Source organism: Rhinatrema bivittatum, chromosome 6 (assembly GCF_901001135.1).
Source record: "Rhinatrema bivittatum chromosome 6, aRhiBiv1.1, whole genome shotgun sequence".
In the NCBI taxonomy this organism is placed as follows: Eukaryota; Metazoa; Chordata; class Amphibia; order Gymnophiona; family Rhinatrematidae; genus Rhinatrema; species Rhinatrema bivittatum.
This window is the reverse complement of record NC_042620.1, coordinates 19,782,805-19,798,621: the sequence shown is the minus strand read 5'-3', so window position 1 is coordinate 19,798,621 and position 15,817 is coordinate 19,782,805. Positions and strand designations below refer to the sequence as shown.

General features: G+C 46.1%; 1 protein-coding gene across 1 annotated transcript in view; it reads right to left on the bottom strand.

Moving 5' to 3' along the window:
- Positions 1-15,817, bottom strand: part of ERCC3 (ERCC excision repair 3, TFIIH core complex helicase subunit) — an 86,976-nt gene that overhangs the window by 44,209 nt on the left and 26,950 nt on the right. Inside the window, 7 exon segments of the mRNA XM_029605133.1 lie at positions 2,441-2,537; positions 4,222-4,424; positions 7,962-8,146; positions 9,628-9,942; positions 10,440-10,644; positions 11,439-11,477; positions 11,479-11,604. Of these exon segments, the coding sequence (XP_029460993.1) occupies positions 2,441-2,537; positions 4,222-4,424; positions 7,962-8,146; positions 9,628-9,942; positions 10,440-10,644; positions 11,439-11,477; positions 11,479-11,604 (1,170 nt within the window).

Here is a 15,817-nt window from a genome sequence, read left to right as displayed (position 1 = left end):
TCCCCTGTATTTATCCCATGCTTTATTTGTTTTATATACCGGTATTCTGGTACAGTCATACCGGTTTACAACAATATAAAATATATAAAACACATGAATATAAAAAACTTATAGAAAAGGCATCAATAATAAAATCAACAAAACCAATAATCATTCAAAATAAAATAGTAGAAAAGACTATCATAGCTCTGAAAATGAGTAATTGATAGGGATTCAATAAATATTCTTAAAGATAGAATAGCATAAAATTTATATCCTCTAAAACACCTTTGTATTATTCTCCCTCTTCTCCAAACGCTGGTCTAAAAAGCCATGTTTAAGATTTTTTTTCTTTTTAAAAGGACTGAAAGTTAGTTTCTAATCTTAACTCCATTGGTAAAGAGTTCCATATTTTAGGCCCAGCCAGTGGTAGAGATCTCTCTCTCTCACTTTGTTCAATCATGCGCTTTTCAGAGATGGAATGGTTATAAAAGCCCTATGTTCCCTGACCAGAGGTTTCGCTGTGGAGTATGTATATGCAGTGAAGCATTTAACCATTCGATATTATTATTAAAAGGATTTGTGAATTAAACATAGTACTTTATATTGAGCTCTATATGTAACAGGCAGCCAATGCAACGCTCTTAGTATCAGGGTAATATGGTCAATTTTCAAGAAAGACCTGAAAACTTGGCTGTTCACCACAGCCTACCAAGACACCCTAACACAAGCGACCATACCAACACAACAGACCACCTGAACGACCAAACACTTATCCCCCAAGAAACTTAACACCCCAATCACACAGGACTACCTTTCTCCAACATAAACACGCTACCGTTCTGTTACCCAACTCTGTACTTTGACCTGATTGCACTTATGCATGCTGACCTGATCCGATTATGACCTATGTAATACATATAAGAACATAAGAAATAGCCATGCTGGGTCAGACCAAGGGTCCATCAAGCTCAGCATCCTGTTTCCAACAGAGGCCAAAACCAGGCCACAAGAACCTGGCAATTACCCAAACACTAAGAAGATCCCATGCTACTGATGCAATTAATAGCAGTGGCTCTTCCCTAAGTAAACTTGATTAATAGCCGTTAATAGCGAAGCTGCCAGGGACATCTCTTTCCCTTAGTACATGTATCCCATCTAGCCCCATCATCTTATCTACTTTAAGTTTAATTAGTTCCTCATAAACACACTGTTCTGAAAATTGATTGAGATTTACCTCACTTCCAGTCTTATTTGTGTTTGTTTTATGTGGTCCTGCTCCAGGCCCTTCCACAGTGAACACCGAACAGGTACAAATTTAGATTGTGAGCCCTGTGGGGATAGGGAAATACCTACAGCTCCTGAATGCAATCTGCTTTGATGTACCCTTTGAAGGGCTGAAAAGCGGAATATAAACAAATATTTGTTAAGCAATTTTGCTTTTTCCTCCTCAGCCTCTATACGTGCCTCCCCTTCACCTTAGAAGGAAATGCAAAAGTGGCATTGTGAGAGTCAGTCACTGACATATCTAAAAAGTCAGTCTTGTCCCCTTGTTTTACCGTATTTACTATTTTTTCTTCTATTTCAATTTCTGTATTCCTGACTATTTTCCCAGCTTGTCTTAATGTTTCCAGATATTGTTTCCTGTCTTCCTCTTTCTGCGATCTCTTGTAGTTTATGAATGTAACCTTTTCTCCCTTACCTTTTCAGCTACTTCTTTTGAAAACCGTAATGGTCTCTTTTTCCTCTTCCCTTTCTTTTCATTCCTAACAAAAAGATTAGTTGCCCTTATATCTCCTTTTAGTTTTGCCCATTACCCTTCTACTTCCCCTAGCTTTTCTCATCCAGTTAACGACTCCTTGAGGTCCTGCCCCATTTTGTGAAAGTTAGTTTTCCTGAAGTCTAGGACCCTCGCCTTACAATGAACCTTCATCTCTTTGCGTCCTAATATCACTCCATACGGTGGTCACAGATTCCCAGAAGATCATCCACTATAACATGAGAAATACTGTCCCCGTTGGTAAGCACCAGGTCCAGTATCGCCCCCCTTCCACGTGGGTTCCATTACCAGTGGACAGAACAGTTCTCCTTGCAGATAATCCAAGATCTCCCTGCTTCTAGAAGATACTGCAGTTGGGATGTCCCAATCAACATCTGGAAAATTTAAATCACTTAGCAGCAGCACCTCCCCTTTCACAGCAATCCTGTGAATATCCTCCATTAAATCTCTATCCATGATGGAGGTCTATGTTCTCGTTCCATTACCTCTAGCCAAGATTTATTATTGGTAGAACAATGGTAAAAGTAAGGTTTTAATTTAGACAGAAGGTCAAGGACGCTCTCTAAAATCACATACAAGTTCGTACAAAGATTATGCTAATGATAATTAAAGCATACCTGGCTACTAATCCATAAACACTCACACACTGCAGCTCTATCTGATCTGAATTAGTCAGCCCACCTTTGATATAAAGATAGTGTTGATCTTCGGGTTGTGCTTGAAATTTTGTAATATTTGCATCCTCTCTCCTTGGGATGTAGGACCGTAGATATAGGGCCTAAGAATAAAAAAGAAAGACAAACTTTAGCATCTCTAGTCTTTGGAATAGCTTTCTAGAGGACCTCCATGGAAAGTAGGATCTGCAGTGGACGCACAGCTCCAGAAGATTCTGACAGACATGAAACAGGAAGAGAATATCTAATGCCAGCAATTCATGTTTATTGTACAATAAATACATGCAAAGTGAATTTTGAGTAACTATGGCTTTTATGTTACAGAACTGTTTCATATAGGCAGCCTGACAGGTTCACTGGAACAAGACGACTTATTAGTGGAGGCTGGCTTTAAAGTCACGCATTAGATCTTGTCTAGTCAAGGTAATGATTAAAGTCATCCTACTAACCAATGACCCCAATTCAAATATAAGCACTGTTTTTCTACCTCACGTGACCATTTTTTCACACTTGCTGTCAAATTTCTTTTGATTAATCAAAATGAACGCGTCACTTCTTGGGAATGCCGGTAGTTTTGTGCATGATTACTGTTTTCCTCTTGAGAAACTTCATGGATCGGAGGGTCTCCTAGGGGAGCTGGTCCTGCTCCACATCAGGACACTGGATCTCTTCTGTAGGTAAGCAGATAGCATTTTTTTTTCCAGTCGCTGCTGTGAGGCTCAGTTTACTCACAACACTGAACAATAACGTTCCAGAAGCATCATTCTGGCTAACCTTTGTCAAACAGATTTAAGAAAGGCTAAAGAATAACTATCCACACCCAAGTCTGAAATCTAAAACTCTTCTAATGAAGCTAGTCTTGATAATTGTCAAAACAGCAAACAAAGCTCAAAGGAGAAAACTCTTCATAATTCCAGTCAATGCCCAGGAGCAGAAATCAGTTGAAGACAGTTTGAGAGAAAACCTAAATTCATCATCTTTAAATATGTGCCTGTGAAATGGTTAGAATGCAGACAGCCCTCAGATTTTAAACTTTACCTCCCCTCTACAGATGATAATCAGCACAAAAGCAGACAATTCTGTATGGTTAGCTGCTGGTGGTCAGGGTGAGCACAGACAGAATATTAGTAACTACGATACAGTACAGTGTGCTCTGACGGAGCGCACTGTTAACCCGCCATTGGACGTGCGTTTGACGCACTAGCGTTACTCCTTATTCAGTAAGGGGCAAAAAACGCGTGTCCAACCCACCGAACCTAATAGCGCCCTCAACATGCAAATGCATGTTGATGGCCCTATTAGTTATTCCCGCGCGATTCAGAAAACAAAATGTGCAGCCAAGCCGCACATTTTACTTTCAGAAATTAGCGCCTACCCAAAGGTAGGCGCTAATTTCTCCGGGCACCGGGAAAGTGCACAGAAAAGCAGTAAAAACTGCTTTTCTGTGCACCCTCCGACTTAATATCATGGCGATATTAAGTTGGAGGTCCCGAAGGGTAAGAAAAGTAAAAAGAAAAATAAAAATGAAGTCGGCCCGCGACTGTCGGGCCGAAAACCGGACGCTTAATTTTGCCGGCGTCCGGTTTCCGAGTCCGTGGCTGTCAGCGGGCTCAAGAACCGACACCGGCAAAATTGAGCGTTGGCTGTCAAACCCACTGACAGCCGACGCTCCGGGCCAAAAGGAGGCGCTAGGGACGCGCTCATGGAGAAACCATGAGGGCATGCTATGAGCACGCAAGCTTTTCCCCGCCCATCAGTGGCCAGTTACTTTTCTTGCTCGCCACTTACTTGTTCAGCCGGACAGCATACTCCTTCAGGGCAAAGACATTGTCCGCAAACACAATGATCTTGTCATTCCTCCGTTCATGGAACTTGACCAGAAACTGACACGCACGGAATTTATTTGGGTTCATGGTATACAGCAGTATCCGTTTTTTCGTCTTAATAGCCACATATTCCCTATAAAATTCAGGAGACATTGGGCACCAGACCTGGAAGCATAAAAGGTAAAATCATCTTAGGCAAATAATCTTATCTGCTACTTAGAGCAGCCTGGCCTCAGAGCTGCACCAGACATTAGAAATCCCATCCTTTCTGCCAACAACTACCCTGTTTCCCCGAAAATAAGACCTAGTAGAGGTTTTGCTGAATTGCTAAATATAAGACCTCCCCCGAAAGTAAGACCTAGCAAAGTTTTTATTTGGGAGCATGCCCGTCGCACAGAACACCAGAGCATGCAGCTGTGATTTTTTTTTTTACCCTGCAGGATTCACAGTTAGTTGTCATCACAAATCAGCATAACCAGACAACTATTCAGAATATAATAAATGTTCTTTTTTTTTTGTTCAACAATATATGTGAATTCTTCTTCATGGAAAAATAAGACATCCCCTGAAAATAAGGCCTCATGCATCTTTGGTAGCAAAAATTAATATAAGACACTGTCTTATTTTCGGGGAAACACGGTATGTACTCCGTAGAGGTGAGAATTAGCAGCTCTACAGCAGTGCCAGTATAAGATGGAATAAATGTACAATACATCCTAACATCTAATCAAATTAAAACGTAAGTGCTGGATGTTAATATGGAATACACCACTGAGGTTAACAAGTGTCAGCTGTTCTCCGAGTACTGACATATTCGTGCTTCTCTACGGGTTCTCTGGCACTCTTTGGGTCATGTCATATACTAAAAGATAATTGTCCCTCTCTGAAAGGAAATACAGCAAGATTCTCCCCTACATCTCATATGCACATCTATGCATGGGGCGGATAAACATCTTCTACCTTTCCAACTACAAAACAGATGTGAAACTTATATCACAAAATGAGATGTAAGCAATTTGTTACAAACAGGACCATCTCAGTGCAGTCACGCTGGGCTCCGTGGTGGTCACAGTCTCGCAGGCCTACAGTCAGCCAGCCAGCCAGCGACAGGAAGAGCAGGCTCTGCATAGGGCTGCCAGCGGGAGAAGAGGAAAAAACAGGCTCCCGTGAAGGCCACTGATAGGTAGGAGATGCATGGCAAGAGGACGGGAGAAGGGCAACAAGAGGTGAGGGACGTATCTGGGGCAGGAATGAAATAAGGGGCTCAGGTCCCAGTTACCAGTCCCTTGTCTGCACGGCACCAAGAGCACTGCTAGAACCTATTGCAATTTGCAACTGGCAAGATCTCTAAGGGAGACATCTTTTGTACAAAGGGGTGTAAATAATTTGTGTTATTACCACCTACAAACCCCGGAAGTAACCTGCCATTTAATAGCTTCACCCGAGGCCAACTTTCTTACAAAATCCTAAATATGCAGAGCCACAGGAAACCATCATCCCCCCAGCAATCCTTGTCAGTTAATACCTTCTCTCTCTAAATCACCTGGACTTGTGCCTTTCCACGTGCCTGGAGGATATATCCCATCACATGTGAAAGTATTGCTTCTCTCCGCAGCAGCAACTTCTTTATTTTGTAAGAAGGGGAAATTAGCTGTGCCGAGCTCTCAATAGAAGAGCCAGGAATTATCCGGCCAGCGCCACCTGCTGGCAGAAATATTACTTTTTCTCCCACACTGACAGGCCCATGTAATATTCCAGGTGCTAAGTAAATGTGCACTGGTTTTTAGTGCATATTTTTAAAACGCCCAGATATTTTTTAACCCTTCATGCAGTAAGCTAATGCATCAGGAGTTTAAAAAAAAAAAAGCTAAAATCTTAAAATGTACTTTATTCGGCTAAGCAGCGGTGACCCACATCAAATAGCCAGATAAGCACAGACTTATCCAGCTATCTGGCAGCTGCTTCTGGCTGCTAGACAGATAAATCAGCATTTATCCAGCTAAGTGCCAACAGCCATCAGTAATTATCCAGTTAAGTGGTGCTGGCTACCAGCACTTACCCAGCGAGTTCAACTTTTTTTATTTTAACTTTACTATTTTTTTTCCATAATGCTGGAACTACCTCCAGCTCTGACCCAGGAGTTACGTTTCCAGTGTTAAAGATGGTGAGCTGGCAAGGTGCAATCTCTCTGCATCGGGAGGTACTGCTTGATGCCCTCATCTGCATGGGATTTCCATGTGAGCATGCTAAGTAGTTAAAGAAAGAGCATTTTCTGCCTGCAAAACTGCTTGCTGCATGAGGGATAAGTTTTGCGCCCAGAAAATGCACGCTCAGGAGCAGGCAGAAAGGTGCCTTCGACTGAACGCACTTTTCTGCATTGGCCTGTGAAAGAGCAAAAAGAGATGCAGAACTCTGAATACCTGGAATATTTAAAATATCATAAAGCTTTTACAACTTGCACCTGTAATTTCCCGTTTTGGGCTGGAAAATGTCCAGAAAAGGTAAGGTTATGGTGCGGGTGGTAGGGTGGCAGGACACTGCTCTATAACATGCACTCGTACAAGTTGTGAACTTGGTCCAAGGAGCTGGGGGGCTGCATCTGAGGAGGAAGCGCTGGAAGCTCGCAATGCAGACCATACAGACATCATCAGGCTGGGGACAGGGTATAATACGGCTGCGCAGGAACCTCCTCACAACGAACAAACTCGTTACCACCGCACCAGTGGCTGTTTGTGAGGAGATCATTGGCCCCTTAAACTCCAAATGCAAGTGGCTAAAGATAATCTTGCTCTTCCTCTAGCACACCCTTTCAAAACTTTTACTCCGTCCTGCTCTCGGAAAAACGTGCCACCGGGGCATCTCCCCTCCGAGATGGCTGTGCTTAATAATGTGCGGGAGGTACTCCTGAGCTTCCAAAACTTAGAGAAGATTCCTCACACAAATCCCAACTGCTTCTCCTCCAGTCAGTTCTGGTTACCGCATCCCTGTTACAGGAGGCTGTGACCTGGCACTGCTTTCTTTGGCACCTGGGTTGAAGAGTGAGAAGGCTAAAGCTGAGATCAGCATTCCAAGGGGACGTTATTTCTGGAAGTCGGATTTAACCCAGGCGTGAGAACCCCAGCCAGGTAGGCTCAGCGCTGGCAGGGGGTGTCCAGCTCAAGGACCAGAGGTGACACCTAACAGCTGAGCGCAGGGAAGCGCACGGTTAGTATGCTCTAAAACAAAGGGGGCGGTCGGTCAATCTAACTGTTTGATTTAACACTTTCACAGGCTCCGAATCCCAGTGAGCGCTCCCCACTGTGGTGCATTTTTAAACGAAAATAAAGCAAAACACAATTGAACGTATAAGTCGCCAAGCTGGTGCACTGTGAGATGACGGGCGTTATTAGCCGCGGGTATCACCGCATGCCCACAATGCACCACCTACTCATTCACAGGTCACCCCCACTTTCAGGCATCTGCAAAACGCTTATGGCTTCCTGCCCTAGGACATTTAAGGAGCAGGGAAAGGGAATAAGTGAAAGTTTAAAAAAAAAAGGAACATAGCAGCAGATATTTTCATTTAGGGGAGAATAAAAAGGATACAAGGGGGCAGGAAAAGGAGATTTATAGACAAAGACTGCCTTGGGGGAGTGAGCGTAAACGAATCTCATTCTCCACACTTCTGGAACGCCATCCAAACGTGAAGCTCGCAAAGCTCACCTCCGCACACTGGACTTTCGCGATGTAGCCGTTGTTCTGCAGCTCCATCCAGTTGGCCTCGTACAATTTTGGTCCGATCAAGAAGTTCAAGTCAACAATTTTGTCGTCCTCTCGGACCAGGGTGGCAGTCAGCCCCAGCTTGCAGTGCGCCTGCACTATGGTGAGCACGCGGCGGAACATCTTGGCTGGAAAGAGACGTTTCATTCATGTCACAACTTCTGCTCTCTCATAACCCTGCGGATTTTTCTCTCTTCTAAATAAAGAATACGGTTCACTGAAACCTGACAGCCCTCCGCCTGAACAAGTAAAAAACAAACATTTAGAAAGCTAATATGTTACATAGTAGATAAAAAAAAAAGACCACCCTGTTTACACTGCTAAGGGCACATCCCAGCTGCCAGCCACAGAGCACCACTGCCTGTAGGATATCGTTCCGTAACCAAAGACGGCTTTTGTCATGCAAGATCCCTTTTTGTGTTCACACAGAGAACCCACACAGCCTTCAAGCTGTTACCTCAAATTTCAGGACGCCCCAGCCCCCACCACCAACCCTCTGCACTGCTCCAGTCAACACAAGCAGCACGCGGCCGGCCAGACAGCCGTGCTACACGAGTGCCTGTGTTTCTGCTGGGACTTCCGGTATTTACTGTACTCGCAGCCTGCCAAACCGTCTCTTCACATTTTTGCAACTAAAAATCCTCTGCGCTTATTCCATGCCTTTCTGAAGTCTAATTACAACAAGCACGTCGCACAGACTGTACTTTCAGTAATGCACGCTGGATATGCACTACCAGAGGGAAGTGAGCTGCACATGGCAGGCCAAGCTCGGAAGAAAGTCACGCCTTGTTAGTAGGTTTTAGTCTTTCAATTTAAGGACACACGATTTCAGCTTACCCAGGAAACACATGCTATAGGAACATGCCAAAGCAAAACATGAGAGTGGCACTCCTAATATATTCCAAACGACACCCAAGCGCAGTGCATGAAACCTCTGGATACCATCTCTGGCAATTTGCCAGGGGTAGATGGGAAGCAGGACCTGAGATTGGGCCGGCTCAGTGCTATAGTGCAGAGATGGCCAAACTTCTTCTGCACATCATCTGGGCTCTCTCTTTCATTTACAAAGTTTCATTTTGCAGTCTTGCACTCTGCTACCTGCCAAAACTCCATTAGGAAATCGCATTTAATAAGCTTCAGAGCAAGATGTGTCCCTGAAGTGATCTGCACAGTGCCAGGCAGAGATGGAGGCACCGCTCAGAGTCGCCCGCCTAATGATGGTGACTGCGGGCGGCCGTTCTACAGAGGGCATTTTTTTGTTTTGTTTTTTTATCATTACTTGCTTTTGTTTTAATTACTTAGCTCTGATTCATTTTAGAAAAGGCTAAATTAAGGAGGGAAATTCCATCCTTAAAGATTTCTGGGACAGCTGAACGGACAGAGGGGGAAACAGGTAGGAGAACTGCCAAAGTCTGCATTTTTAACCAGGGAAAAGGGGTGAGCTGCACACACTGACACTCAGAGAAGCCTGCAATACAAAAACGGCAAGCCCCTGGAAACCGTATAAAAAAAAAACAAAACACATCCCCCAAACAAGCAGCAGTCTGGAGAATACATGCCACACCCACGGCGGCGTTACTGCGGTTGGATTGCTATAAAACGTCCTTACCGGGAATGGTGTGCACCTCGTCCAGGATCATGAGGCCCCACTCTTGGCTCTTCAGCCACTCCATAACCCTCTCCGCTTCCCAGGACCGCTTGGTGGTGTGACCCAGCATGGAGTACGTGCTAATGGCAACCGAGCAGCCAATCGGCTTGTCCTTGGCGTCCGATGTGAACCGGCAGATCTGACTGTCGTCTATGGTGGACCACATTTTAAACTGGGCCTTCCACTGCTCCACTGAAACGGCAGAGTTACCCAGCACCAGGCTCCGCTTCCGCACCGTGCAGGCAGCTGTGACGCCCACCAACGACTTTCCAGCACCTGCAGCGAAGGGGCAGGGGGAGAAAAGGAAAAGGAAGAAACAGAAGCGCTCTACATCCCAGGCTTTGCAGAGCACACAGCCTAACTTTTCCTGCCTCAGTCCATTTCATCAGGGAGTGGTCGCCGGGGACACAATACAGATTTTGGCAAGTTACTTTTGTTTGTCTCCATCTGCTGGACAGGAGGCTCAACCCACAGTCTGGACTGATCCGGGGACGTACAGAGAAACAGATTTTGGCAAGTTACTACTGCAGTGGCCAAAAGAGGCTGCAGCTCCCTTTACAGCGGATGCAGCGTGCCGTGCACCATCAGGGCCACTGCAACAGAAGTTCCCAGGGGCCTGGGATGTCACCAACAGGCAGCTCCTCCTCTCCCATCACCTAAAGCAGCCCTTGAACAAGAACAGGTTACAACAAGCATGCTCTCAAATCCCCTCTCTGCCCTTAAATTTACCTGTAAGTGTGTTTAACCGTAAGCACTGTAGAGCAGTGACCTACCGCAGGGGAGCACAATAACGCCAGATCTAGCGCGCCCGTTGCCAAACATCTTCCGAAGGCTTTTCTCCTGGTACGGCCGGAGGACAGCTGTCGGCTTGAGGTCGATGTTAATGTCCGGGTTCACAGAGTCGTTCCTAAAATCGTACTCTGCTAGCAAAGGGTATTCCAGGTGAATACAGCGCTTCTGAAGCTCTTCAATCATTTCCTAAAGAGGACACAAAGCGCCCTGGTAAATCCTCACTCTTCCTGCCCCAACAGCAAAGCGAGGTACAGAGACGACCTCCACCCCCCCCCCCCCCTCCCCAGGAATCCTGGCCGTAAAGTCTGCTTCCTGTTACTCCCCAACAGGAGGTGTTCACAGCCAAGCTGCGCGACTGCCTGCAATGTGCTGGAGACCGACAACTGGTGTATCCCACAGCATCATATGCTCAGGAGGTGAGGTGCATTGTCCCCTTCCAAAATCCACAACATAGTAAAGCCCTTGTAAATGTGAAACTGACAGGAGCTTTGTAACACGTTAGCATGTATGGTATAAAAGCTCATTCAAGCATTAGCAGTACCCATTAACTTACAGCGAGGTCGCTTTATCTAATGTAAAGGAAGAAAACAGCTGTAACCGGGACAGCAGGATTACAGACTCCTCACAGAAACAAATCATTACAATTCTGCTTGACAGGGAGATTGGCTGCTCTAGCTTTACTTATTTATTTTTATATACACCGACATTCGATCTGAGATATCACATCGGTTTACATTCAGGTACTATCCCCATGTCAAGGGCTGACAGGATACGGCACGCAGAAAGGCTCGTCTCAGAGCGGTTTCTAATGCCCTGTAAACAGAGTCTGCGAGGAAAGCAAATTGAACCATATCCTCCAGGAACTTTCCCAGGAGATGCACGCGCCATCGGGACCGAGCCGGCCACGGGAAGGACGGATTATTGAATCATAAGCCATCCACACCATGGACAGAATCTGAGGCCGAGATCTCGCTGTTCACCTGTTTGACTTCGAATGATACAGTCTGCGTTTCTTCCTCCCTCCTCCTCGTCTTTGTCCATCTGCTCATAAAATTCAAATAAGTCAGACGGCACGTCGCCTTTGCTCTGACCCTCAGGTCCCTGTGATGTGGAGGGACCAAATCCAGCCTCGCTGGTCTTTGAAATCTGTGGCAGACGGAGAGAAATGTCAGGAACAAAGTCACACGTGGGGAATCCTTCACGCCACTCATTCATAAGGCATGAGGACAATCCATGAAACTAACGAATTGCGGATTTAAAACAAAACTGGAGAAAGGATTTTTCACTCAACATACAATCAAGCTGTGGAATTTGTTGCCAGTGGATGTGGTTAAAGGCACCTAGCATAGCTGAGTTTAAAAGGAGGCTGCGTAAGTTCCTAGAGGAAAAATCCATAAAGAATTATTAGCCCGATGGACTTGGGGGTAACCACTCTGAGACCTGTCTGGTACTTCCCAATCACCTGGACTGGCCACTATCAGAGGCAGGATGCTGGGCTTGTTGGACCTTTGGTCTGACTCAACACAGCACTTCTTATGTTCTTCTAAGCTAATACTGTCCAAAATTCCTCCAGGACTTACTCGCTAGGGATGAACTGCACTATGTACTCACCACCTCCTGCCCCCATAAATTTCCAGCAGGGGAAGGGGAGCTGGCAGAAGTACATGGGACAGCATGTGTTTCCCTGGTTAAGTGCCTGCCCTCCCACCCCTCTGATACTGCCTCTCTCCCCTCTCCCCCCCTCTCCCCCCCAAAACACACTCTCCACGTGCCCCTCAGCCATCTCACTCTCCTTCCAAGCCTGGATAGGGGGCCGAAGATTTCTATGACCCACAATAGATGCAATCTCCTCCCTCCTCTTCTCCCCCTCTTTCTAGGATTGGGTGGGAGCTAAGGATGCTGCCACAGCTGCTTCCCTCTTACCAAGCCCAGGCCGGCTGAAGATACAACCACCACCTTGCCTGCAAGCCAAGATAATCTTTTCATCCCAGATGAATGGGCAAGGAGATTTTCAAAACCTTGTACATTTGTTTAAAGGAAAGAGAGTAAAGATAATCTGAGTAGACAAAATTAAGTTTGTAAGAGTTTCAAGTTTGGTATGAGGTTTACCACAAGCTTTCTTTTTGAGTTCAATTAAACTGAACCAGAAACTGTTCTATAGCATTTTTCTTAAAGCTGAAAAACTATTGCTTGATATATAAAACTTAAAATAACCACCATATCTCACTGGAAGCTGGATTTATCTGGAGTCAAAAGGCTGGGTATAGGAAAATTGGTTACCAGTTAATTTTCGTTCCTGGAATACCTCAGATCAGTCCAGACTCCTGGGTTTCCCCTCCCTGCCAGCAGATGGAGACAGAGAAGAAAAGCTTTACTGACACTGCTACTTAACCCAGTGCGCCGCCTGCAGTCCCTTAGTATGACCTGTACCCAAGCCAAGATAAGAATAACTATAACAACTGAGAGCCTCAATCTCCCTCAATGAGCAGAAGGGAGGCGGAGCCTCTAGGGAAAACTCATTCCAATAACATGAAGATGATCATGTAACCAAATTGCCATGATGAGTGGGTTTTACTGAACAGGCAGGGTTCTAGACTGCTCTGTGGTACTCCAGGAACAAAAATTAGACGCTAAGAACCAATTTTCATTTCCTTTTCATACCCCAGATCAGTCCAAACTCCTGTAACGTATCCAAGCTTCCCTATACTGGGCGAGAATGCGACAGCCTCTCTCCAAACCCCCCAGAGTCCGGATTCTGTTATCCAACAGATAATGTCTGCAGAAAGTGTGTGACTACTTCCAAGTAGCCGCCAGACATATTTATTGTGAAGAAACCAGCTGACACTTGGCCTATAAGGTTGCCTGCGCCTGAGTCGAGTGAGCCCTTAGTCCCTCCGACACTAGATGGCCTTTACAAATATACAGAGCGCTAATCGCGACCTTCAGCCATGGATGCCCCGCACCCTTTTCTTGGCCCATTCCAAAGCACAAAAATATGATCCGATCTCCGGAAACTATTAGTCACCTACAGATACAGCACTTTGACAACCCCGCCATATATATATATATATATACACACAACACACACAGTTCCTTCGAGTGCGGCACAGACGAATTCAAATTTGGAAAGGTGGGAAGTTCCACTAAGATGAAAGGCTGAAAGAACCTTCAGCAGAAATGAGAGCACTGTTCACAAAGGTTACCCCATTCTCCGTAAACTGAAGAAAGGGATCTCTACAAGGCAACACCTGAAGCTCTGAAATTCTTCTGGCAGAAAAACTGCCACCAAAAAAACCCCAAAACACTTCCAGGGTTAAATCACTTAGAGTTGTCCCCGCAATGACTCGAATGGAGCCTCACGCAACACCCTCATCACCAAATTAATATTTCACAAGGGACACGTCTTCCGCATTGGGGGCTGCAAGTGTTTTGCCCTCAAAGAAAACAAAACACAGCCAGATGTGAGGCCAAGAACACTCCCTGTACCTTATCCTGAAGACAGCCTAAAGCCGCCACCTGTACCTGAAGGAAATTATAGGCTAGACCCCTCCCTAGACCTTTTTGTAAAAAGGTCAAGGTATGGCAAATTGAAGCCCAAGTAGGCTACACACACTGTTCATCACACCAAGCCTCAAAAATCCTCCACACTCTTACATAAGCCAAGGATGTGAATGGCTGTCCGGCCTGCAGTAAGGTGGCAATGACATCTTCAGAATACACCTCCTATCTCAAGGGGTTCCTTTAAAAAACATTGCCGTGAGACAGAAGCAATCCGCCTGATCCGCAAATATGGGACCCTGACACAACAGTGTTGAAAATCGGAAGGTGACCAAACCTTAACGGACCGTCCACTGCAAAGTTTATTAGGTCTGCGAACCACGGCCAACATGGTCATTCCAGAGCCACGAGAATCATTTTGCCTGGGTGTCTCTCTATAGGTCGTAGCACCCTGTCCAGCAATGGCCATGGAGGAAAGCCATAAAAAAAAGAACCTACGTTGGCCAAGATAGCACCAGAGCTTTGATTCCTTTTGTTCCGCGTTTTCACCTGAGACTGTAAAAGCATGCCGCTTTGGAATTTTGTCTCAACGCCATCAAGTGCATTTGAAGCATTCCCCACCTGGCCAAAACGAGACGCATTGCTTCGTCTGACAGCTCCCATTCTCTAGGGTGCAACTTTAGCCTGCTGAGAAAATCTGCCTGCATGTCATCCACCCCAGCTATGTGAGACACGGCCAGAAATGCCAGGTGCTGCTCCATCCAGTGAACCAACTGAGCCTCCTGAGAAACCATCCGACTTTCGGTCTCTGCCTGTCAGTTGATATAAGTCACCGTCGTTGCATTGTCAGATAGAACTCGCACTGCCCGACCTTGTAACCTTGGCAAAAAGGTAAACAAGGCCAAGGGCACTTCTCTCATCTCTAAATGATTAATAAGACCATGACGCCTCCCTCCTTTGACCACTGACCCTGTGCGGTCTGGCCCAGACACACCACTCCCCAATCGGAGAGGCTGGTGTTGGCAGTCCTTATCACCCAATCTGGGATTTCCAATGCCATCCCTCGTTCCAGATTAACCCGACAATGCCCCCCAACCCCCAAGATGAAGAGGAATTTGTAACTCCTCCAATAAGGGGATCCAACAGGAGGGGAGCACTCTTTAAAGGGCCGCATATGCACAAACACCCAGGGAATTAGATCTAGCGTTGATGCCACAGACCTGCAAATAACCCCAAACTCTGGGCCCCTTGAGTCACAACAGGCAGCAAACCTGACTCTGCAGCTTAACCATCCTGTCCTCCACAAGAAACACCTTGCTAAGTTGAGTGTCGAATTGAGCTCCTAGGTACTCCAAGGAGTGGGGTGGCATTAGATGGCTCTTCGCTAGGTTCACCACCCAGCCCACAGCCCTTAATCTTTCTAGGATTCGCTGTACTGCCAGCTGGCAGAGGTCCGCTGACTTTGCCGATAGGACTGGGAGAGAGAGGGCTTACTGGCTGACGTTCCATCCGGACAGGGGCAAGTGAGGTCGCAGACTGCGCCTGTACGAAGGCCTGAAGACCCTGGAAAAATGACATCCAAGAGAAGGCAGCCAGGTCCATGCCTAGCCCAGGAGGTACTGAGGTAGGTGCCACTGAATTTCCCTCTCCCATGGATGACCCAGTCCCAGGGTACTTCCTGTTCAGGCTGTGGCCGACCCATCCTCTGAATGCGAGGAGCCAGGCTTAGCAAAGTCCGGGGAGGCCAACTCTCCCTGGGCTTCCTCACAGCGCTGACATAAGTTGGAATCCAGGTCAGACTGTGCAGCCCTAACACGACAAGCAGCGCAGAGAGAAAGGCGCCTTTGTTTCTTGGCTGCTG